The 25173-nt window shown below is 54.4% G+C and overlaps 2 protein-coding genes across 4 annotated transcripts; one reads left to right on the plus strand and one right to left on the minus strand.

Annotated features, from left to right (window-relative positions):
• Window positions 1-6403: 6403 nt before the first annotated feature.
• ZDHHC24 (zDHHC palmitoyltransferase 24) lies at window positions 6404-11495 on the minus strand. 3 transcript variants are annotated; one of them, XM_082748557.1, is made up of 3 exons: window positions 11155-11495; window positions 9605-9882; window positions 6404-6962 (listed from the first exon to the last, which is right to left on the minus strand). In XM_082748557.1, exons 1-3 carry the CDS (start codon window positions 11433-11435, stop codon window positions 6667-6669), a joined length of 855 nt encoding a protein of 284 aa, XP_082604683.1. In that variant the 5' UTR covers window positions 11436-11495; the 3' UTR covers window positions 6404-6666. The 3 variants fall into 3 exon arrangements, with proteins under 3 accessions (XP_082604683.1, XP_082604685.1, XP_082604684.1); XM_082748559.1 differs by having other exon boundaries at window positions 10945-11472; XM_082748558.1 differs by having other exon boundaries at window positions 9964-11472.
• A 215-nt stretch (window positions 11496-11710) lies between these two features.
• ACTN3 (actinin alpha 3) lies at window positions 11711-25165 on the plus strand. The gene is made up of 21 exons (XM_082682568.1): window positions 11711-12484; window positions 16121-16235; window positions 16411-16530; window positions 16827-16913; window positions 16999-17086; window positions 17525-17603; window positions 17688-17769; window positions 18483-18568; window positions 18876-18968; window positions 19342-19572; window positions 19680-19827; window positions 21109-21259; window positions 21839-21947; window positions 22042-22182; window positions 22408-22590; window positions 23002-23136; window positions 23232-23411; window positions 23831-23977; window positions 24066-24131; window positions 24634-24792; window positions 24875-25165. The coding sequence occupies exons 1-21, from the start codon at window positions 12338-12340 to the stop codon at window positions 25031-25033; spliced, it is 2706 nt and encodes a 901-aa protein (XP_082538694.1). The 5' UTR covers window positions 11711-12337; the 3' UTR covers window positions 25034-25165.
• Window positions 25166-25173: the final 8 nt, after the last annotated feature.

The raw sequence follows: 25173 nt of genomic DNA on the forward strand, positions 1-25173 counted from the left end.
TAAAATCCTTTAAAAAAAAAAAAAAAAAGAAAAAGAAAAAGCTCTCTCCCTCTATTCCTACTCTGCCCCCTGCTCTTATTCTAAGAAAAAAATGAAAAAATACATATATATATATATATATATATATATATTTGCGTATACTACTCTTTTTTTTTTTTAAAGAGTTTATTTATTTATTTGACAGAGAGAGATCACAGTAGGAGAGAGGAAGGGAAGAGATCACAGAGAGAGAGGACGGGAAGCAGGCCCCCTGCCGAGCAGAGAGCCCGATGCGGGACTCGATCCCAGGACCCTGAGATCATGACCTGAACCGAAGGCAGCGGCTTAACCCACTGAGCCACCCAGGCGCCCTGCGTATACTACTCTTGCTTGATTTTTCATTCTAGACACTGCTGGCTCTCTTGTAACAGATGAGCCTTCAGCTCCCTGGTGACAGGACCTTGCTCCCTTCCTGCCCCAATTTTTAGGTAAATTAATACGCACTGTTTCAATTGCTATTTATATTACTATGTGAAAGTTATTCACTGAAGAGTCAAAAATTGGGAGACAATTAGATTACTTTTGAATTTTTCATGGAGTTAACAATAGCCTTTTTTTTTTCTTTCCTTTGCTTCGTTTTCTGTATATACCAATTGTTCATTCTTCCCGCATCCAGTCTCACAGTTCTTTCTTTCTGGACACTTTCCTTCATCCTCTGCCTCAGTAAGAACTGTTCGCTCCCTAAAACTGCGGCAGAGCATTTCTGACTAGATCCTCTGGTTCCCGGGCCCCGTGTCTTCATCTTTCATAGTTCTTTTACCCTCGTTTGGTGAAGCATATCCACAAGTACCTTCTCTAAAAAGTCACTAGACTTAAAGTTTTTAAACATGATCTAAAAAAATCTTTATTCCATTCGTCCACATGTGATAGCAGGTCATAAAATTAGAAGTTGAAAATAATTTCACCCAAAATCATTTTTGGGGCACCTGGGTGGCTCAGTGGGTTAAAGCCTCTGCCTTCGGCTCAGGTCATGATCACAGGGTCCTGGGATTGAGCCCCACATTGGGCTCTCTGCTCAGCGGGGAGCCTGCCTCCCCCCTCTCTCTGTCTGCATCTCTGCCTACTTGTGATCTCTGTCAAATAAATAAACAAATAAAAATATTTTTTAAAAAATCATTTTTAAGGCAGTTATTCCCTTGTGTCCAGGTTCAGATTCCTGGTAATGCTGTTGAGAAGTTCCATACCATTTTTGCTCCCGACCTTTTCTTTCTCTGAGGTTCTGAAATGTCAGGATGTGCCTTACTGTGTGTCATTATTTGTTGTGCTGTGGGGTGGAGATGTATATCCTTCATTTCTACACACTTGTTTTATTTCTTCCCATTGTCTCTGTTCACTCTGGAATTCTCATTAAACCCAGCACCTGATAAATGGTTAATTCCAGAGAGAACAGGATTGGTCGTCTATTTTAATTCTCTCTGTTCTTACACTGTCTGTCTGAGGGATTTTTATCTTTCTGCTCTTCTCTGGAACTGTTTTTAAAATTCTATTATTTTAATTCTCAACTCTTTCTGTTCTTTGTTCAATCTTTATCTATAGTATCTCTTCAAAGACATAGTTGAGCCCAGCAAACCATCAGTCAACAACTGACTTCTAGGGAGTTACTTCAATCATAACAGAATACACATTTTTTTATCTCAAGCTCACATGGAACAATAACCAGAACAGACCACATTCTGGTCCATAAAATATGCCTTAACCAATTTAAAATAATCAAAAGAATACATCGCTCTCTGGTCAAGATGTAATTAAACCAAAAATCACTAACAGAAGGATAGCTGGAAAATCCCCAAATACTTGGAAATGAAACAACAAACTTCTACATAACACACAAGTCAAAGAAGAAAGCTCAAGAAAAATTTAAAAATCTTTTGAACTGAATGAAAATGAAAACATAACTTACCAAATTTGTGGGATGCAGCAAAAGCAGTGCTTAAAGGGAAATGTACAGCACTGAACACATGTTTTTAAAAAGAAGAAAGATCTAAGATCAATAACTTAACTTTCCACCTTAGGAAATAAGAAAAGAGCAAAATAAATCCAAAGTAAGCAGGAGTAAAGAAAAGAAAAAAGAGTTAGAGCAGAAATCAATAAAATTGAAAACAGGAAATTAGTAGAGAAAATCAACAAAATTAAAAGCTGGTTCTTGGAAATCTCATCAAAACCAGCAGGGCAACTGCTTATCTCTAGTCTAATGTGAGGTAGAAGCAGGAGGAAAACCTCTCCTGAGAATTTTTGCCCATAAGCCTGCCTGACTAGGTTTACAACCTAAACTGACAATACCTGGGTGGTCCGAAAGACCCACAGCTGAAAAGTTAGTATAAAGTGGTGCAGGGGCACCTTGGTGGCTCAGTTGTTAAGCATCTGCCTTCGGCTCAGGTCGTGATCCTGAGGTCCTGGATTGAGCCCCGCATTGGGCTCCCTGCTCAGCGTGAAGCCTGCTTCTCCCTCTCCCACTCCCCCTGCTTGTATTTTCTCTCTTGCTGTCTCTCTCCCAAGTAAATAAAATCTTTTTTAAAAATAAAGTGGTGCAGGATTTGTTATCTGGTGACTGAGAAACACATTTTCCTCTCTGGAGGAATTTACTATTGACCCATTCTCAAAAACAATCCCTCTTGATAAAATTCCAAGAAATATGAACTCCTAGTCAAACCCACAAATTGCAAGAAAATAAGACATTGTGAAGAGGAGCAACCGTAAACAATAGCCCATGTACTCGGGCCTCAGAGGCTTAAAATAATGGAATTACCAAACAATGTAAAATGTGTGTCTTCAATATATTTAAAGAAAAAAAAAAACCCTAAAATATAAGTAGAGAGCAAGAGAAGATATAAAATGAACAAGGAAATCTGAAAAAGAAGTAAACGAAACTAGAAATGAGAATAAAATATTTGATGTGTAAAACTCATGGAGGAATGGGCACAACCATTAAAAAAAAGTCAATAGATGGGTTTCACAGCTGAACAAAGACCTAACTGGAAGGTAGATCTGTAGAAATTATCCAGAATTCCAAATATAGAAAATATGAGGATGGAGTAGAAAGGTCTCATCAGAGCTTCAGTCGGGACAGAGAAAATATGTGAAGGTGTGACTAAGAATCTTCTAGAACTGATGAAAGACATCAATTCACAGAATTAGGAAACCCAAGGAATTTAATGAGGGTAAATACAGAGAAAACCAAACTCACGCAGTGAGTTTACTTAACAGTAAACTGCAGAATACTGAAGACAAAAAATCCTAAAAGCATTGGAGACAAAAGTATCTTCAAAGGAAAAACAAAAAATGACAGTTGATGTAACAGCAACAATGGAAACCAAAAGACAGAACAGTATTTTTAACATATTGAGAGGAAATAACTATTAACCTAGAATTCTGCACCCAGCAAAAAGGAACTTTTTTTAAGATTTTGTCAGAAAGCACAGCAGAGGGAGCAGCAGGTAGAGGGAGAAGCAGGCTCCCTGCTGAGAAAGGAGCACGATGCAGGACTCCATCCCATAGAACTTTTTTTTTTTTTTTAAGATTTTATTTATTTGAGAGTGTGTGAGGAAGCAAAGGTGGATATGGGTCAGAGCCAGAAGCAGACTCCCTCTGAGCAGGGAGGCTGATTCAGGATTTGATCCTGGGACTCCAGGATCATGACCTGAGCCAAAGGCAGTGGTTTAACCAAGCCACCCAGGCACCCTGGAACTTTAAATAAAAAGGGTAAAAAACTAAGAACTACAAAAGGTGAGACAAATAGAAAGCACAAACTCAAGTGGTAGAAATAATGTACCCAAGTACATTAATTGCAATAAATTTAAGTGACCAAATGTTTTAACTGGAAGAAAGTCTTGTCTAGATTTTTAAAAATCCATCTGTGGGGCGCCTGGGTAGCTCAGTCAGTTAAGCGTCTGCCTTTGGCTCAGGTCATGATCTCAGCGTCCTGGGATCAAGCCCCGCATCATGCTCCCTGCTCGGAGGGAAGCCTGGTTCTCTCTCTCCCTCTGCCCCTCCGTCCCCACACTCATGCTCTCTCTCTCTCAAAATAATAATAAATCTAACCGGGGCACCTGGGTGGCTCAGTGGATTGAGCCGCTGCCTTCGGCTCAGGTCATGATCTCAGTGTCCTGGGATCGAGCCCCGCATCGGGCTCTTTGCTCAGCGGGAGCCTGCTTCCTCCTCTCTCTCTGCCTGACTCTCGCCTACTTGTGATCTTTCTCTCTGTCAAATAAATTAATAAAAAAAATCTTAAAAAAATAATAAATCTAACCAAAAAAAGGCATGATCTTTATGAGAAAAAGTATATAATTTTATTGAAAACATTTAATGGACATACCATGTTCATGAACTGAAAAATGCAATTTCAATTTCATATGGATGTTGATCTTTCCCAAACTGATCTATAGATTCAGTTGGGTTTCATTCACAATCTCAAAGGGATTTTTTATTGCTGGAACTTGACAAGTGCATTCCAAAATTTATATGGAAGAGCAAGGACCAAGACTTAAGGAGTCATACAATAGAGGTGGACAAAGTAGAAAAATTAATTGTGGTATAGTCAGTGGCTCACTATACACCAAGGAGAAGGAATGCCCTACAGCTGTACACATTCATCTGAATAAATCTCAGAAACGTAATATTGAGTGAAAAGGCAAGTCACAGAAGAATAAACACGGTATGGTTCCATTTACATGAAATTCAAATACATGCAAAACCAATACAAACCTAGGTAATACAACTACAAGGCAAAGCAAGGGAATGCTTAAGACAGCGCAGTGTTTTCTCCACCCGGGAAGGGCACAGCGGGGGCTTCCAGAGGGTCTTCAAAGGGTCTCTATTTCTTAAATGGGGGGAGGGAGGGAGTTTATTTTATAAATATTTTCTTGCATCTCCTTACTACTTAATAAAAACAATAGAAAGCAGAGGAAGAAACAAGAAGTCGGCCAATGCTTCTGTGCAGCACCAAGTGCCAGGCACGCCACATTCCTAACTGTTAAGAACTAGCAATTGAACATGCCATTTGGGGAAACCAAGAAGTCCTAGCAGCTCAAAGCTCTGTGGGTATGGACAGGGCCTGTCAGAAGGTTGGGCCTCTCTGAGGGTTCCTGGGCGACAAGACTGCTGTCACTGGATGACATCTCCCCCACCCCAGGCAGCAACTGTAGACTTTCTCACTTAACCCCATTTTTGGTCCAGCCCCTCACCCCCCACCCTCCCCTGAGACCCCAAGCTTCTTCAGGTGACCCCCACCTGTACCCAGAGGGGTAGTTGCCTGGCTGCAAGGGGACCCTGGGTGGGGAGGGGTGACCTAGCTGCTTCTCATACAGACTTTGGGTCAGTCCCTACTGTCAGTCCCAAGCCCTGCCTTCTTGGTGCCAGGAGTTTCTGAGCCTCTCCAGGGCCCTGGGGCGCAGTTTGGCTGCCTCTCGGCCCCTCCCTCTAGGAATTAACTTCTAATTCTCTGGTAAGAGAGGAAATGAGCCTCCTCTTCCCATCTTTCAGCATGTCATCAGGCTCTCTGGTCTATTCCTGTTTCCCTTCTAGTTTGTTTATCCTTATGGACATATATGTTTTATGTCTTTACTATCATTTTAGATTTTAAAAGGAAACAGAGGTAAACCCATGTGTTTAAACCTGCCACATTTAACTGGAAGTCTGTTCACTATATTTATTTATTTATTTTTAAATATTTTATTTATTTGACAGAGAGAGAGATCAGAAGTAGGCAGAGAGGCAGACAGAGAGAGAGGGGGAAGCAGGCTTCCTGCTGAGCAGAGAGCCTGATGCGGGACTCGATCCCAGGGCCCTGAGATCATGACCTGAGCTGAAGACAGAGGCTTAACCCACTGAGCCACCCAGGCACCCCTGTTCACTATATTTAAATAAAAACATTTAACAGGGAGCTCCCAAAGGGCCCAGGGAGGAAGAGCTTCGCCTTCTGAGCAGGATCCCGCCGATGCCTGAACATCCCACCTGATTTCTCTGCCTCAATTTTGCTACTCACTTACCTCAGCCCGGCAAGGGTGAAGGAGAAAGCACAAAGATCTGGGTTCAAATCCTGACTCCTCCATTCACTGCCCCATGACCTTACCACATCAACTCTCGTAACTGCTGCCCCCAGAACCAGTTCAGCCCGAGAGGCACAGCCCGGTGGAGATGCTTCTCACCGTAAAGCACTGAACCTGAGGATGCTGGATTCTCATTCCCTGGTCACCCTGCGCCGCCCTGGTCTGCTGCTGCCCCAGACCCACTACACCAAAGCCACAGGAGGCAGAGCCCCAGCCCCTTAAGCCGTCAGGCATTCTGTGGCTCCCATGCATGGCCATCAGTGGAAACCAGAAAGAGCAGCCCGGGCAATAGAGAAGGACCAGAAACCCAGAAAGATGGAGGGAGTCCAAGAACCAAGTGGGCACTTTATTAACCCAACAAAGGGGTGACTAGGCTGGCCAAGCAGCCCCTTACCAAACCATCCACTCTACTCGGGGGGCCAACAGAGGCAGAGCTGCGGGACCCAAGCCCTGGATACCGGAGTCCAAGCTGGGCAGGGGCAAGGCCAAGGATGGGACTGGAGGCCGGAGTTGGGCCCCAAAGGGGTTAGAAGCCCCCGTCTCCTGCTACCTTCTCCCTGAACACCTCTGGCTCTTCCTGGAATCAGGAAGCCACGAGGCCCATATCTGCTGCTGTCTGGAAGGTGACCCCATCCCCAGGCAGTGGGGAAGCCAGGAAGGGCCAGAGCCAGACGAGGACCCAGCGGGGCCCCAGAGCCGCCTGCAAGTTGTGGCAAGGGCCCAGGTCATAAGAGTGCTGGCCCCGAGCCCACTCCCACGTGGTCTGGCCCCGCAGCAGCAGCATCCCATGGAAGAGCAGCCCAGCCCCACACAACAGTGCACCTGCCACACACGTGTCGGTCACAAAGGCCAGGGCAAACTGCGCCAGAGACACTCTGCCTGTAAGGAGAAAGCAAGAGCGTCAGGGGGCAGCTGCGAGCCCAGCCCCCCCGAAGCCCAGCTCCTGCCCTTCTTCGACTCCCTACCCTCCGCCACAAAGCAGGGCTCATTCCTCTGCTCAGCGAACACCGAGGGGCTACTACTCCCTGGCCAGCCCACGCCGGCGACCTGGGTAGACACAGCCCCTGCCCAACACCCGACTTGCATTCATCACAAACCTGTGAGCACCTCCCACATGCTAGACGTGGTGGCAGACACCAGGAGGAACGCGGACACCAGCTCTGACCCCAGTGTCTTGCTCACAGACAGACAGATGACTGTCACTACGAGGCTGCTGAAATAATGACCTACAGGCTGCTGTCATTCTGCTCAGTGAAAGAAGCCAGGCACAAAGGGCACATAAACGATGTCACGTCTGTAAAATGTCCCGAACAGGCAAATCCACAGAGACACACAGGGGCTGGGGGACTCAGGGGGAGTGGGGAGTGACTACTGATGAAAATGTTCTGGAATTAGACAGTGGAGATGGCTGCACCACATGGTGAACGTACTAAATTCCACTGGATAATGTACTAGGAAGGGGTTAAAATGACGTATTTCATGTTATATGAATTCCGCTTCATTAAAAAAGAGAGGCTATGTGGGGAAATGCCAAGCGGACTTCGGAGGCTAAAGGAAGTGGATTTCCTCTGTTTTAATCAAGTGACATCTTGGGTGGTGTCTGAAGGACGTATTTGCTAGGCAAAGAGGGGAGAAAACATTCTGTTTGACGGTTGTAAGGCAGGATGGGGAGGGGCCTGTGAGACGAGTATGTGGATGGTTCTGGAAGCTCTGGAGAGAAGCCCAACCCCAACATGCAGACCTGCAGGTGGCTGGCATAGGTGGTTCCAAGACCCGCCAGAGTGTAGAGAGGGTGGGAGCAGCACCACGACCTCAGCATCAGGAGACCCGGTCCTTTGGGACCCAATCAACAGAAGAGAGGGAAACCAAAACTTTAGGGAGAAAACCCTGCAGTATGAGCTTCTGGAGATGCCCGGGGTACAGCCTTTCCAGGAAGTGAGAGGCCAGCAGTTTTATGCGGCAGAAAGGTCTCGTGAAGCAAAGAGACCTCAAAAGGGTCCTCTGGGCTTTGTGGGGACCGAGGCATTCTCAGGAGGGGGAGGGGGGCAAAAGCCAGTTTGAAGCAGGTACAGGAGTCAGTGAGAGGTGAGGAAAAGCAGCCTATGAGTCCGGGGAAGTCCTTCAAGAAGCATGGCTGCTAAGAGAGGAGCCAGAGGCAAGAGCTAGGGAGGAGGAGGATGTGTGGGGACGAGAGGGTCTGTACAGGTGGGAAAAGCCAGTGGAGGGGCACTGGTTCAGCAGGAGAAAAAGCAGGCCATGGTGAGGCTTCCAAGCAGGGACAAAGGGCCAGACACCAGGAGAAGCTGGGGTCAGTCAGCCTGGCTTCGGATCTGAGAATGGGACAGCGGACATACCCGCTGACATTTTCTCCATGACAGATTTCAAGAGAGATGGGGCCTGGAAGAACAGGAAGTGGGAAGGTTGGAGCCACAGTCATTAGAGGGAGCGAGCTTATGAGGAACCAGCATGGCCAGGCACGAGTGAGGGCCAGCTGGGGTCAGCGGCCATGAATGTGACATGGGACCCATGGCCCCAAAGTACCAGCTCACAGCACCCAGCGACAGCAGACAGAAGACAGAAAGGCACCATGGAAGACAGAGCCAAGAGGGTTGAGACGTTGGCAGGAGAATGGTGGAAATGAGGGGTCTAGGCTGGACGCGGAGGTGGTGAAGGAAGGTGTTGGTGGACAGAAAGGCGAGGGCCGGGAGCTCACGGGGCAGGCGTCCTGGAGTGTAAGAGTAAGAGCCGGCTGGGAGAGGGGGTGGGGAGCAGAGAGGGGGTGACCGGCTCACGGCGTGACACACTTTGGGTCATCGAGGAGGCAGAGGAGGGCTGCTCAGAGAGCCAGCGTGGTCACAGCAAGACACTGACAGCCCCACGGGGCCTCCCAAGGCCTTCCCCCAACCCCTCCGGGCTGCAGGGAGGGGCCAGAGCCGGGCTTGGAGAGGATGAGGAGACACGGCCACTGTTCAGAGTGATCAGGGAGGAGTAACTGTGGCATGCAGAACATGGCCTGTCAGTCAGCCTCCTGATCCGTATCTTCACCTCCCAACTTCCAAAGACTGGGCTTCCCTCTGCCTGTAACTCTCACCGGCTCCCCAGTGTCCAGGCAAGTCAGGGCTCTCCCTCCTCGTACCAGCATGCAGGGATGGTCTCCACCATCCAGTCTGAAGCTACCCCCTGCCCAACCTCCATGCCTTTGTTCAGGCGGCTCCCCTCACTGAGAATGCTCCCTCCCCACTCCAACACTGCCCCCAACTCCCACCAGTCCTTCCTTCTCTGCCAACACCTAGAATCCTTGCCTGATTCTCCCAGCTAGAACTCTGTACCTGTGTCAAGGCCCTGTATTTTACGGTACCGCATAACCAGTCAAATCCCAAGGCTGCCCTCACCCCCCATAAATGACATTGGAACTGGCTCCCCAAGATGTAACCAGGAGAACCAGCCAGAAATCCCCTCCCCCACCAGAATGGCCCACTGCAAGGGCCTCCGTCTCTGTGGGCACCTCCCAAGCTCCCCACCTGTGAGCAGCATGAGCCAGGGCAGCAGGAGGAGGGCAGCGGTGTGCAGGGGCGCGTGGGCTCGCAGGAGGGCAGACAGGGCCGGGCCCAGCAGCACAGAGACGTGGAGCAGGACGCCTGCTGCGTGAAGCAACAGGCACAGGAAGGGCCGGTAGTTGCGGAATCCCACGCAGCGGCCCAGCAGGCGGCAGTGGTGATCCCGACGAAGGACGCAGACGCGGCAGGCGGAGCAATGCCCACTGCGCGGTGGCACCTGGCTCTGGCACTGGTAGCAGTAACTGCAGGGAAGGAACCACAGCGTCAGTTCTGCCAGCAGCTCGGAATGCACCCCATCGTGCCCGCTCAGCCTCGGAGCCCACCCTGGAGAAACAGGCACAGCCACTGCCCTAACAGCCTCGACCCCATCGTCCATAAACGCAGGCCGGACACCCCTTCCTGGGCCCTTCCAGCTCGAGCAATGAAGGTGCCAGGACTCTTGCAGCTCGGACAGCCCAGTCTTAAGGCTCTTCTCTGCCTCCAACATCCGGGAGCCAACTTCTCACTTCCTCCGTGGTCACCACATTCGAAGAAGTCACCATGAACTCTCCCCTGATTACCGCATCAGATTCTTAACTTCTCTCCCTGATTGATCCCAGCTCCGGTTCCTCCTGGTATCGTCTGATCCTTAAAAATCTGTCGTGGGAGCGCCTCGGTGGCTCAGTGGGTTAAGGCTCAGCTTTCGGCTCAGGTCATAATCTCCGTGTCCTGGGATGGAGCCCCGCATTGGGCTCCCTGCTCAGCTGGGAGCCTGCTTCCTTTCCTTGCTCTCTGCCTGCCTTTCTGCCTACCTGTGATCTCTGTCAAATAAAACCTTAAAAAAAAAAAATCTAAGTCGTGTCCTCCTCCTCATCTCAAAATCCTACAATGGCTGTCCATCTATCTCACTGGCAGTGAAACACAAAACCCTCTGTGTCCTACAGGGTCTTTCTATCTCTACCCTTCCACCCCTCCCTTTCACTCCACACCAGCCATACTGGTCGTCTTCTTGCTGTTCCTGGAACATGCAAGGCACATAACTGCTTCGCTCTTTGCATTGTTTGTTCCCTCTACCTGGAATGCTCTCCCCCAGATTCCCACATGGCTAACTCCCCCAGGTCCTTAAAGTATGACTACCCTATTTAAAACTGCAACCCGGACACACTCTACCCTGCCCTACGTTTTGTTTCCATACCATCTTCTGACATTCTACGTAATTCCCTTATTTATATACCTATAGCTTATCACCTGCCCCCCCCCCACTGGAATCACCTCCAGGTGGTCAGTAATCTATGCTATTGGACCTCCAGTGGCCGGAACAGTACCTTGCACGTAGTAGGTGCTCATTAAATATTTGCAAGTGAATGAATGGTATTTCTTCTGGATCTACCATCCCAGACTGTAAGGGTGTTCTGGCGCTAACGAGCGGATCCTATTGTAATCTCGTTCTAACAGCTTCTGGTCCTAGGGCACCTCCCCGTGTCCAAAGCTCCTGCTTACCCCACCCCAACCCCCAGCTCCCGCGCCCCACTCACGCCCAGCCCTGGCCCAGACCGCGGCCGGCCAGCATCACGCCCCGAATGCTAGGGTCCGAGCGCAGGAAGAGCCCCACGTTGCCCAGCAGGTTGAGCAGCTGGAAGGCGGCCAGCACTAGCTGCAAGGCCCGAGCCAGGGGTCCCAGCGGGGGCGGCCCGGGACCCAGAATCAGGACATAGGCCAGCTCCAGGCCCACAGCCGCGGCCCACAGCGCGGTAAGCACCAGAGGCAGCCGCGCGGGCGCCCCCTCTCCGGTCCCCACCGCCCAGGGCTGCCCCATGGCTTGGACCCACCCGCAGTCGGATCCCGAGTACCCCGACGCTTCCGTATTGGGGCGGAGATAGTGGCAGACGGACGCCTGCTACACCAATAGAAGCTCCGAACGGAGTTTAGCGTCACGGGGCGCGCCGGCAGATGCAGACATGTGATTGGACGGCCGCAGGAGCCTCGGGGAAGCTTATCCGCCAGGCGCTAGAGCCGGCGGGGTTTGCTCGTTGTGGCCACGCCCGCCCACGGAGCCCCGCCCCTCCCACAGAAGCCCCGCCTTCTGGCCTCGCTGGCTGGTTTGGAAGATTGAGTTGCAGCCTCGGTGCCGTCGGGGTTTCCCGGCTCAGCACATTCCCCCTCAGCCCCCAGCCGCCCCGATATTAATAGCCCTGCACCGGCTCATCCAGCTGGCCTGGAACCCCTCCCCGTGCTCGAGTGTCTCCATCACCCCAGAAAACATTCGAACAGGTCGGCGCCTCGGTGTTTCGGACTGTGAAATGGGGATAGGGTTCTCTGTTTCCCGCCTGCGCGGCGCAGAGAGACGGTCAGGAGGACTAAGGCGCAGCTTCTAGAGCGGCCTACAGTCGCTACTATTATCGATATCTCCGTTGTCCACGCGAGGAAACAGAGGAGCGGGGCTTTCTCACGGTCACACAGCGCCCAAGAGGCGGCGCCGGAACGGGAACCTCGAATCTCCGCCATAGAATCCACCCCAGCGCCCCCAAATCCTGCAGTCCCTGGTCCCAGGGCAACCACTTGCCTCGTCCAGACCCGAGCACCCTCGCCCCCATCCGGCCCCTCCCTCCTCCCCCATATTTAGCGCGAATACGATCCGGGGCTGGGCCGGGCGCTACTTAACGCGGCCCCGGTGTTCCGGAGAGCGCCGAGCGGTGCGGAGCCAGGAGCCCTAGCAAGATGATGATGGTTATGCAGCCCGAGGGTCTGGGGGTCGGGGAGGGGCCCTTCGTGGGCGGCAGCGGGGGCGGCGAGTACATGGAACAGGAGGAGGACTGGGACCGCGACCTACTGCTCGACCCGGCCTGGGAGAAGCAGCAGCGGAAAGTGAGTGCTCACCCATTTTCAGATGGCAAAACTGAGGCCTGAGAAGGCGGGCGATTTGTCCCTGGCATCTCGGCAAGTTGGGGGGCAGAGCCCATCTAGACCCAGAGTGCCACTCCCTAGCCTGGGCTCTGCCCATCAGTCCTCCACTGTCTCCCAGAGCTGGAAGAGAGGGCTGGGAGCCCTCAGGAGGGGTTTAGGATAACAAGGAGAGTTTCTCGGGTCCCCACCTCCCAGGAGTTCATTACCTTGGACGTACTGTCCCACTTCTGCTGGTGAAAAGGGCTTGGGTGAAGCCCAGGAGATCCAAGTTTGGGGAGTGTGGGGAAAATAATCTTTCTTCTCGGACCCCCAACTCTCTAGTTGAATATCTTACGACCCCACCCTGAGGACTTATAGCGGCAACTAGTGGACCTGGAGTGTGGGGGAGGAGAGAACCATCCCAGAACCGGTGGGACTCTCCCATATCTATCCTCTCCACCCTGGGGTTCATTGCCACCCATCCCAATTGTCAAATGAGGAAACTGAGGCCCAGAAAAGGGCAGAGATAGGACCCAAATCATATACTCTCAGAAAATAGGGCTTTCCTCCCCAACTTAAGGGTCTTTGCGCCTTGCTTGCCCCACCCCCACTCCTTCCCAAGATACCCCTCCCCACCGAAGGGGCCCTAAGTCTGCTGAAAAGGCCACAAGGTCAAGGAAGAGGGGAGCCTGGGTCCCCTTACACAGTAACCTGACTCTCCGGCCAGATGGACTCTTTATGCTGAGGCAGCGGCTTGGGGGAGCTGGAGTGGGGCACATGGGCAGCTGCTGCCCAGGCCCAGCCTTGTAGGGCACTCGGTCCCCCTTCCTGATCTATTTTCACTCCCAGACTTTCCCAAGTGGAGGGGGCAGGACACCTGGGTTCCCAAAAGAGAAAATGATCCGGGCTGGAGTGAGCAGACTTTGGGGAGTGGCAGACCAGGGGGAGGGAGGACTCCATGAAGTCATTAGACCCTACTGAGCCTTTGCCAACAGTGTGTGACTCCAGGAAAGGGCAGGGAGCAGGAGCGCTCAGTGGAATTTGCAGGATCTGAGAATCCTAGGATTTAGAATCAGAGCACCTCTGCTGGGTTGGATGACAGGAGATGACCCCAGAGTCCCAGAGGCTCAGTTGACTAAGCTGGGGTGCCCCCAGTGCCATGCTTCCCCTTTGGCTCCTCCTGCACCTGTCTCCAAGCAGGGCTGCGGTCCCTGGGCCTGGCAGTCTCCCAGTGATGTCATCGCTGCCCCTGGCTCCCACCGCCATCTGCTCTGCAGCAGCTCCTACCCCCACCCCACCCACCAGGTTTCCCTCAGATCCAGGTCCGCATGCCCTTCATGAGACACATGCTAGTCTGTAATTTGCCTGCATCGTTTAACAAAATACCAGGAATACCCTTCCAACCCAGCCTACAGCCACCCACTTCGTCCATTCATTCAACGGCGGCACAACCTCGATGTTCCGTAAATTCATCAGCATCTTTGGAAGGTAGCCATTCTGGAGTTTCCTTCTCCTCCAGCCTGAGTATGTCTTACTCTACTCAGCTTAGCCCCGCTCTAGCCCTGCCCTTGCACCCGTGACTGGGAGCGCTCCCTCCTGCTCCTGCCTGATGCCGGAGTCCTCTTGGTTCAACCTCATTCCAAAACATTCATTCAGTATCTCTTAGGGAGCTCCTCCTCCAGGCCAGGCACTGTGTCAGGTGTCAGGACTTCAGCGGGAAACAAAATAAACAAAATAAAGCCTCTGCCTCAGGAAGCTTACACCGCAGCAAGGAAGAGTGTTTCTGACCCTGCCCTATTCCCCTCCCTAAAACCCCTTCTCACCCCTCCCTGCCGCCCCCCCACCACCTTCTCAAGTCTCCCTCCTGTTCTCCAAAGCCGTTTGCCTCCACTCTGCCACCAGAAAGAGCTTTCTGCAACTCAGCTCTGCCCACCTCCCTCTGCCCCAAATCTTCCCTGATGCCCTGTTGCCGTCAGATCAAGTTGAAACTCCCTGGCTTAGCACCCCAGACCGTGCATGACCTGGCCCCTGCTGCCCCTCCGGCCCGCCTCTCGCTTCTTATACCCCAACACCCCCAGCTTCATTCCAGCGACACCCAGATAGCTGTCACCCCACAAACCTAGCAACTGTTTCTCAGCGCCGAGCACTTGCCTTGTGTGGCTGCCCCTGCCTGAAATGCCCTTGCCTGCCCTTCTCTGTCTGAATAATTCCTGATCTTTCTTTGCAGCTCAGATCAAATATGAGCCTTCCCCCAAGAGGTCCCCTGCCCGTTTCGAAGAACCCTTCCCTCTTCTCCCTGACGCTAGTCTCTCCCAGCATTTCTCAGACCAACGTGACCCTTTGATTGACTGTGAGCTCCTTTAGGGCAGGGACCCGATCTCAGTAAGTTATGTTTGTCACATGAAAGAATGCGCTTTCGGCCACACCCAGTCCCGCCTTTCCCCCTGCTTTATCTAGACCCAGAGCGTCTCAGACTCCAGGGTTGGAGGGAACTACAGAGAATCCAACTGCCTTCTCCCATGCTTGGGCCCCATCGAGTAGTGCTCAGCACTTGCTTGTACACCTCCAGTGATGGGAAACTCACTCCCTTTCCTTAGCAATGACAGTTCGTCAAGAATTTAAAGCATTATCTTTCATGTCCAGCTTCTAGGGCAGCAAAAAAGCTGGTCTCAGGGAAGGAAACTGGCTGAGGGGAATAATCCCAAAGGACTTCCAGGGCCATCTTCCAGGATTGATTGCTTTGTGTGGGGGAATGCTCTGAATTCTAGAATCCTACCCGACTAGAGGAAGAAGGACCTTGGGACATCATGAAGTCTGGCCAGTTAATTGTACAAATGAGCCCAAGAAAGGGCAAAGTGTATATTCCAGGTCACAGTGAGTGAGCATCTCAGCTGGGTTTGGAGCCCAAGGAGAGACTCTACCAAGCACCTTACAGCTGATGGCAGAATGCAGGGTTTAAGGGTTCAGTAGGTTGGTGGAGCTGCTGTATCAGGCTGCAGGTCACCCTGATCCCCAATATACACAGAGCTGCACAGCAGCCCTCCCATCCCGGATGGAAGCTGGGACTGACTCTGGGGAGAGAGGAAGGGCAGTCACCTCCGGGAACTGGGTCAGGCTGGTCCTGGTGTCCTCCATGATTTGGAAAGATCTTGTACCCTCACATTCTACTTGGAGGCCGATTCACAACAGCTCCGGGAGGCCCGTGGGGCTGAGAGCACAATAATGCAGGTGCACAGTCCTTCAGGCAAAACCCTCAGAACTGGGTGTGCTTCAGTCCAGGACGGTTCAGCTGTTAGAAGGGCAGTGTTACACCCCCTCAGCCCACAGAGGGTCTCACACTTTGGAGTACATGCTTTACAGGCTTCTAAAACCCCCTGCAGGGCTTAAGGCTGGCCATAGCTGGCATGCCCCAAGTCCAGACTCCGACCTGTGTGGGGCCTCGAGCCCATTTCTCCTTTTCCAGGAGAACAAAGACTCAGAGAGGAAAAGGGACCAGTCCTAGGCGCACAGCACGTCGGTGGCTGAGCCAGGACTTGACTCTGGGGCCAGCCCTCTCAGCTTGTCCCCAGTGTCCTCCAGACCCAGGGCTAGGGTCTGAGTGCTGTCCTCTGCCCCCAGACCTTCACTGCCTGGTGCAACTCACACCTGCGCAAGGCTGGCACCCAGATTGAAAACATCGAGGAGGATTTCCGCAATGGCCTCAAACTCATGCTGCTCTTGGAGGTCATTTCAGGTAAGGATGCAAATCAAGGCACAAGGACCCTAGGACCTACGGGAATCCAGGAAACTGGGGGGACACGACAGCCCCGTGCATGAGGGGACCTTGAGGGGGAGGTGGAAGTTTGAGGACAGTGTCTTCAGCTTCTTCTTGTGACTTTTGGCCCCTGACCTCTCCCCTTGACCCCCAGGAGAGAGGCTGCCCAGGCCAGACAAAGGCAAGATGCGCTTCCATAAAATCGCCAATGTCAACAAGGCCCTGGACTTCATTGCCAGCAAGGGGGTTAAGCTGGTGTCCATCGGCGCTGAAGGTGAGGAGGGGGCAGGAGGAGGCCCGGGAGGGGAGCAGAGGGCCGTCCTGACGTCAGCACGTCACTTCCGGGAGCCTGTCTTCTCAACTGTGGGGGTAACCGCCAGAGCCTCCTAGGAGGGACTGTTAACTGTGCCCGGGGCCAGCAGGTGCTCCATGATTGAACACTGACTAGGTGCCAGCTCTGGCCTGGGGGCCGAGGGCCAAGGCATGGAGCGCAGTGTGGCGGGGGGTGCAGCTGAGGCAGTACAGGCCTTGAATGCCAGATGGAAGTCACGCACGTCCCCCGCGCTGCAGAGATTGTGGACGGGAACCTGAAGATGACCCTGGGCATGATCTGGACCATCATCCTCCGCTTCGCCATCCAGGACATCTCTGTGGAGGGTGAGTGGCGGGGAAGCCCGGAGGGTGAGAGGGCTGGCCCCAGACGCCTCCTCCCCCGCTGACCCTTGTCTCCGTCCCTGCCCAGAAACCTCCGCCAAGGAAGGCCTGCTCCTGTGGTGCCAGCGGAAGACGGCGCCCTACCGCAACGTCAACGTGCAGAATTTCCATACCAGGTCTGTCTGCGGTCGGCACACGCACACAGGCCTCTGCCAGGCTCTACGGCACACGCCCCGGGGGAGGGGCCCTCACAGCCAAGGTCCTGGAATGGTGTCTGGGTGTAGGAGGACTCGGTGGATGTTGAACTGAGGGAGGGCTCCTTGGAGACATCCCGAGAAGGGCGTTTCATTCACAAGGAACCATGTGACCAAAAACCGGGAGGCCCACAACATCCAGCTAGTGGTGGGACCCAGGCACAGGGTATGGGAAGGAATCATGATGAGCTTCAAGGAGATGGTCCAAGTCTGGTAATGAAGGGCCTCTGGTGCCAAGCCGACGAGCTGAGACTCTGCTCCGTCTTACTGATGAGGCTGTCCTGATGGGGACCCTCCTGGAGTAAGGGGAGGACGGGCATCAGCTTGACTCCAGGCCTGATCCCCCTTCTCTCGGTCCAGCTGGAAGGATGGCCTGGCCCTCTGTGCTCTCATCCACCGACACCGCCCCGACCTCATTGACTACGCCAAACTGCGCAAGGTGGGCCTCGGCCACCCCTAGCCCCGACTCCCCAGCCTCTGCCCTCGGCTGACATTTCACCTGTCCCTGCTCCAACCCACCTAGGATGACCCCGTTGGCAACCTTAACACTGCCTTCGAGGTAGCTGAGAAATACTTGGACATCCCCAGGATGCTGGATGCAGAAGGTGAGACGAAGCCCCGCCCAGGCAAGGACTCCAGTTACGGACCAGAGGCACAGTCCAGCCTCCACCACCCCTGCCCCCGCCCCTGCTCTTCCCTCCTCAGTCTGCCCTCTAGTAAAAAATCCTTCCTGTCCCAGGACGCCCTCCCCAGGAGCCCTCTCTCCTGCCCCCTGCCCCTCTCCAGCCAGTGGAAGCAGCCCCTCCTTCCCCTTCCCTGGGGCACCATCCTTTGGTTCATATCTCCATCACCTGGCTCACCTGGGAGCATGGGAGCTCCTTGGGGCAGGTCCTGCCTCTTGTCCTGCCCAAGCAAGGCTCTAGTCAACTGAGGCAGCAAATATTTTCTGAACACCGACTGTGTCTGGTGCCCTAGATGTGTGGGCACCAATGGCTGAGAACTTAGGGAAAAGACAGATGGATGGACCCACAGAGCAATGGGCTGGTTGGAGACACCAGGCAGCGTGGGCTGTTGCTTCTCGAGGCCTGTCGCATCTGCTCACTCACCCCATAGAGGACAAGATTCCTGGGCCCTGGGGCGATCAGAGAGGGCTTTGGGGAAGAGGTAGACTATTGGGTTTGGGGTAGCTGGCAGCTGGTGGCTGTGACTAGATGTCTGCACTCCTCCTGTGTCCAGGGAGCTCTCTGCCTGGTTAGGGGTGTGAGCCCATTCCCCAAGCCTGGCTTTGGCCAATACATACCCCAATGCCATCCCCTAGACATCGTGAACACCCCAAAGCCTGATGAGAAGGCCATCATGACCTATGTTTCCTGCTTCTACCATGCCTTCGCCGGGGCTGAGCAGGTAAGGGGGCCCTGGTTGCTGCTGCCTGGGCTGAGCGTGTGGACCGAGGGGCCCAACGCTGGTGGCATCCCAACATTTGGAGGTGCTGGGCCCCACGTGGGCGGGAGTGCCACTGTCCCAGCTGCCTAGACAGTCTCTGGGGAACCCAGGAGCAGAGGCATCTGGCCTGGAAGCTCCCTCCTCATCTAAAAAGACGTGCTGCCCTATTTGCACAGACCCAGGTTTTAAGGGCTTTACGGAGGAAGGCTGGGTTAGGGTGCCTGCTGCAGCTTATTCTAGTGGCCACCTTTTCCGACTCCCACGACAGGCAGAAACGGCCGCCAATAGGATCTGCAAGGTACTGGCCGTGAACCAGGAGAATGAGAAGCTGATGGAAGAGTATGAGAAGCTTGCCAGTGAGGTGAGATGAGGCCAGAGAAGGCCCTTCCCCTTCCCACACCGGTGGTCCCCCAACGCTGGCTGTCCTTCCCCCGCTTCTGGCTGTCCAAGCTCCTGGTCATTCACGGAGTCACTCCCCATTCATTCGTTCACTCTGTCCTTTACCCACTCACCCATATTTAGGCATTCTCATGGCCCTTTGCTCTGTGCCGGCCTATACTGGTCCCTGACTAGGCTCAGAGGTTGACATTGGCTCCTTCCCTGATTAGTGGGGACCCCCGTTCTGCTCGGGGCCTGGCCTTCTGGCCACAGCCCGGGCGTGGGTGGGTGAGAGCCGGGCGGGGCGAGCCGGCCAGCTCTGCTCTCTCTGCGCCGCACCTGCCTGGCCTTGGCAGCTGCTGGAGTGGATCCGCCGCACCGTACCATGGCTGGAGAACCGCGTGGGCGAGCCCAGCATGAGCGCCATGCAGCGCAAGCTGGAGGACTTCCGCGACTACCGGCGCCTGCACAAGCCGCCGCGGGTGCAGGAGAAGTGCCAGCTGGAGATCAACTTCAATACGCTACAGACCAAGCTGCGGCTGAGCCACCGGCCTGCCTTCATGCCCTCCGAGGGCAAGCTCGTCTCGGTGAGCCACCCCCACTCTGCCCACATCCTCCGGGTGACATAGGGCTCTGGGTCCCCATCTGTACAATGGGCGAACCATGCTGCAAGGCGCCTCTGCCTGCCCCACAGGACATCGCCAACGCATGGCGCGGGCTGGAGCAAGCAGAGAAGGGCTACGAGGACTGGCTGCTCTCGGAGATCAGACGCCTGCAGCGGCTCCAGCACCTGGCGGAGAAATTCCAACAGAAGGCCTCCTTGCACGAAGCCTGGACCCGAGGTAGGTACACCTTATGGGGCTTGAGTCTGTCCCGGGGTGGAGACCGGTATGGGAGGAGGGAGGGGACCCTGACAAAATGCACAGGTCAGGAACAGGTGTCCTGGCAGGAAGGTGGGGACCAGTTTTCTAGAAACACCCTGACTTGCTGTGCAGCAGAGTCACGGCTCCTCTTTGGATCCCAGTTTCTCCATCTGTAAACTTGGGCCCCTGTTGCCGGGCTCCGGCCTCCTGTAGGTCTGCTCTGATTCACTGGTCATGTAGCATTTTGTTTGTACCGGTGGCAGGTGAGTCCCCAACCCTAACAGCACTTATGTTGGACTCAGCATATCCATGGCAGGATACTGCGGGAGTCACATACATCACTCCGCATGAAAGCATTCATTCTGTCTTTTATCAGGGATTCATCCTACAGATAAGTGAGCCCTGCCTAAAAATAACAAACATTAGTAATGGATTATGGACATGAAGAATAACAATGGTCTGATATAAACAAGAACTCCTTAAGTATACACCTGCTTATGGGACTCTGAGGAGGTTTCTGAATCTTTTTTTTTTTTTTAAGATTTTATTTATTTATTTGACAGACAGAGATCACAAGTAGGCAGAGAGGCAGGCAGAGAGGGAGGAAGGGAAGCAAGCTCCCCGCAGAACAGAGAGCCCAATGCGGGGCTTGATCCCAGGACCCCGGGATCATGACCAGTTCCGAAAGCAGAGGCTTTAACTCACTGAGCCACCCAGGCACCCCAGTTTCTGAATCTTTAAGCCTCGTAGGATCTCTGCAAAATACAGGTGCATTCCATAAATAGTAGGGACTGCGTTTATTATTATTATTATGGTTTTATTTGTGTAATGTAATTCATTCTCATAGCATTTTCACATTCATCATTCATTCATCCAACAGGTATTCCTAGAAGGTCTGCCAAGTGGCAGGCACTGTGCCAGGCTCTGGAGAACCTGGTGAACCCAGGAAACCAGGCCAGGGGCTCCCTGGGCTCAGAGTCGTTGGGAGGTAGTTCACGATCCTGGAAGGCCCAAACTGTACCAAGGGCCACCGTGAGATGTGTGGGATCAGGGACACTGACGTCATTTACAGGTCATGCCCAGGACCTTCATTTATCACTCTGGCATGGCAGAACAGACCCCTAGGATGAGCTGGGCAGGTATAACCACCGGCATTTCGCAGACGAGGGAGGACTCTGCACGGTCACCCAGACTGCTCCAAAACCCAGCTCCCGCCTTGGCCGCTGCTGGGTGACCTGAGCCCGGCCTCTCTCCGAGTAGGGAAGGAGGATGTGCTGAGCCAGCGCGACTATGAGTCGGCCTCCCTGCAGGAGGTTCGGGCCCTGCTGCGGCGCCATGAGGCCTTTGAGAGCGACCTGGCAGCGCACCAGGACCGAGTGGAGCACATCGCGGCGCTGGCCCAGGAGCTCAAGTAGGCGTGGCCTGCCTCTGGGCCTGCCCCCTGCGGGGACAACTACCTTACCTGGCTTTGCCCCTCGCTGCCCTGCTCCCCTCTGCCCTACGCAAGACTTCATTTTTCCCAGTTCAGGAACCCTGCCTGGGTGCCATGTCTTTCCCCATGACCTCTTGCTCTGCTCCTCCTCCTCCAACCCTGTCCCCGATGCGGCACCCACACTCTTCCCTCCCCGTTCCTGCCCCACCCCCACGGCCCTAACCTGGTGGCCCCCTTCAGCCTGCTAGCTCAAATCTCCCCACCTGCCCTGGCTTCCCCACCTCCTCCTCTAAACCCACCCCTTCTCGCATCTTCGCACCCCCCCCACACACTCCGCAAGGGACTGGAGCTCAGGACCCATGCACGCCCCCTACCCAACGAAGGCACTGGAACCCCCACCTCCACCCCCCAGGAATGAATGCCCTGTTTCACCCACACCTGCCTGCCTGGCTCCCTTGCACCGTCACCATCTGGTGCACAGTTTCCAGCCCCAGGACGGTAGTCCGGGAAATCTAGGCTGTGGTCTGACCCCCTCCTCATCCCCTTTCTGGCCTGCAGTGAGCTGGACTACCACGAGGCGGCCTCCGTGAATAGCCGCTGCCAGGCCATCTGCGACCAGTGGGACACCCTGGGCACACTGACCCAGAAGAGGAGGGACGCACTGGAGGTGGGTTTGGGGGCCAGGGAGCTGGGGGCTGGAGGCTGGAGGCCGGTGCGGGCTGGCTGGGCAGGCTGCTGACTTGCTACCCCGTGGCCCCTAGCGGATGGAGAAGCTCCTAGAGACCATCGACCAGCTGCAGCTGGAGTTTGCCCGGCGGGCAGCGCCCTTCAACAACTGGCTGGACGGGGCTGTGGAGGACCTGCAGGACGTGTGGCTGGTGCACTCGGTGGAGGAGACCCAGGTAGATGCAGGGTTCCAGGTTGGGGGGTGCTGGATGGGGTGACAGGGAAGCGGGCCTCGACTCCCGTCAGCCCTTTCTTTGGCATGGAGACGAGAGGGAAGCCCCAGTCCCCAGATGCTAGGCTGGGAGACAGGAGGCCCGCTGCGGACCCACGGGGGCGCCTGCAGCATGTGGGCTGCGGGAACTGGAGGGTGCGGGCTCACGCCTCCCGCCCGCCCTGCCCAGAGCCTGATGACTGCACACGAGCAATTCAAAGCTACGTTGCCGGAGGCTGACCGAGAGCGAGGAGCCATCCTGGGGATCCAGGGGGAGATCCAGAAGATCTGCCAAACATACGGATTGCGGCCCGGCACCACCAACCCCTACATCAGCCTCACACCACAGGACATCAACACCAAATGGGACATGGTCAGTCTGCCCGTGACCCACCCACCCTGTGTGTTCTAACCACCTTGGAACCTCAGACTCTAGTCTTCAGATCTGCGGTCTGTCACAGCCTCCGTGGGGCTTTGGATATATTGCCCTGCTTCTCACGGTCTCCTCTGCAAAATGGCCCTAACAGCAGCGTTTTCCTGTAGGGCCTGATATGAAGTAGAATTAAGCCTGGGGTATGGACATCTCGTTGTATCACTGGCCCCATTTTACAGATGAGGAAACAAACTTGGATGTCATGTGACTTGCCCAAGAGCTTGTCCTTATGAGCCCAGACATGTTGGCTCCGAGTAGCAGGGGCTCTTCTAGGGGTTGGAGCCCATCTCCCCTCAAAGCAATCGTCTGGCTCCCAGAGCTGCCCCAGGCACATAGCACCCTTCTTCCTAGGTCCGAAAGCTGGTGCCCAGCCGGGACCAGACGCTGCAGGAAGAGCTCGCCCGGCAGCAGCTGAACGAGAGGCTCCGGCGACAGTTTGCTGCTCAAGCCAATGCTATTGGGCCCTGGATCCAGGGGAAGGTGGAGGTAAGCCTCGGAGGGTGGGGCCGTCTCGGGGAGTGAGGCCAAGGCCGGAGCCACAGGGGCCTGGGAGTGCTCATCCTGCCTGTGTCCCCCAACAGGAGGTGGGGCGCCTGGCCACAGGGATGGTCGGCTCTCTGGAGGACCAGATGGCTGCGCTGCGGCAGCAGGAGCAGAACATCATCAACTATAAGAGCAACATTGACCGGCTGGAGGGGGACCACCAGCTGCTGCAGGAGAGCCTGGTGTTCGACAACAAGCACACGGTCTACAGCATGGAGGTGAGGGGCACCGGCTTAGAGGGGGCGGGGAGACGGCGCTGGCTGGGGAAGCCCAGGGCAACCATGGGGGGACCCAGCACGTGTGCCCCAGGGGGGACCCCAGGTCAGCCTGCTGAGTTCCCCAGGGCGCCCGCAGGGATACTGAGATCTAGCGAGGGAAACTGACCTGTCCAGGGTCACAGGGCCATCTGAAGCCAGGCCAGGACTGGGTGATCAACACTTAGTGCATAGTAAGTTCTCAAACTTCAAGGCAGGAAGGGCTGCGGACAGTCACTCAGCACCTAGGGAACCTCCAGATAGGGACAAAGGCCCAACAGAGTGGAAGACTTGCCCAGGTCACACAGCGGACTGGGAGTGAAGCTCGAACTGGTGGCCAGGCACCGGCCGCCTACTGACTTGAATCATCACATGTTTCTCAGCACATCCGCGTAGGCTGGGAGCAGCTGCTCACCTCAATCGCCCGCACTATCAATGAGGTGGAGAACCAGGTACTGACCCGAGATGCCAAGGGCCTGAGCCAGGAGCAGCTCAACGAGTTCCGGGCATCCTTCAACCACTTTGACCGGGTCAGCAGGGGCCCACCGCTGTGGGGTCGTGGACTTGGGGGCTGGTGGGGTTGGACAACCAAGTCTGATAATCACTCATGTGCCACAGAAGCGGAACGGAATGATGGAGCCGGATGACTTCCGGGCTTGCCTCATCTCCATGGGGTATGACCTGGTGAGTGCCCCCAGCCTTTGTCACGGGAGTCCCATCAGAGCCTCTCTCCTACAGCGTGATCACCTACTGTATCTCTCCTAGCTTCACATGCCCACTGGGGCTGGGCAGAATGACCCCATTTCTCATAGGGGCTGTTAAAGGCTCAGGTAAATGAACTTTCTCAAGGATGCAGCTAGGATTTGGACTTGGTTATAGGTGACCCAAAAGCCTGAGCTTGCGACATTTTTACCCAGAGAAACAGCACTACAGAGAGCTCCAGAAAAAAGATCAGGACTCAAGGGCAACAGGGGGCATTGCCAGGGGCAAGAAGCAGGTTTCCGCTGAGTAGAGAGGATTCCCTGTACACCCAGAGCCAAGGCTGTGGCACAGTCCATGGAGGCAAGAGAGCGCTTTATAACCCGGGCTGTCACGCCAGAGCTAGACAGTGCCCGGAGGGGACATGAGGAGCCTTCTGGCTTTAGCACCCACAGTAGACAACGGTGTCTGGCTTCTGTCCCTACAGGGAGAGGTGGAGTTTGCTCGCATCATGACCATGGTGGACCCCAACGCAACTGGCGTCGTGACCTTCCAGGCCTTCATCGACTTCATGACCCGAGAGACAGCTGAAACCGACACAGCTGAACAAGTTGTGGCCTCCTTCAAGATCCTGGCAGGAGATAAGGTGAGTCCCGGTGGCGGAGGGGGCTGGGAGGCTGTGACAAGGACCAGGGTCTGTGGGTCCTCAATAACCCTTTCTCCCCCAGAACTACATCACTCCCGAAGAGCTGCGGCGGGAGCTCCCCGCTGAGCAGGCCGAGTACTGCATCCGTCGTATGACGCCCTACAAGGGCTCCGGGGCTCCAGCTGGAGCCCTGGACTACGTGGCCTTCTCCAGTGCCCTCTACGGGGAGAGTGACCTCTGACTGCAACCTCTAAGGGTCTCTGCAGGAGTCAGAGGGAGAGGGAGCTCCCTCTGGCCGATTCCATCTATGTCTCGGAGCAAGGGCCTCAGAGAACGGCCAGCCATGTCCTTCTGAATAAAGACCCACCCGTGAGCCTCTCT

Source organism: Mustela nivalis, assembly GCF_964662115.1.
Source record: "Mustela nivalis genome assembly, chromosome: 9".
In the NCBI taxonomy this organism is placed as follows: Eukaryota; Metazoa; Chordata; class Mammalia; order Carnivora; family Mustelidae; genus Mustela; species Mustela nivalis.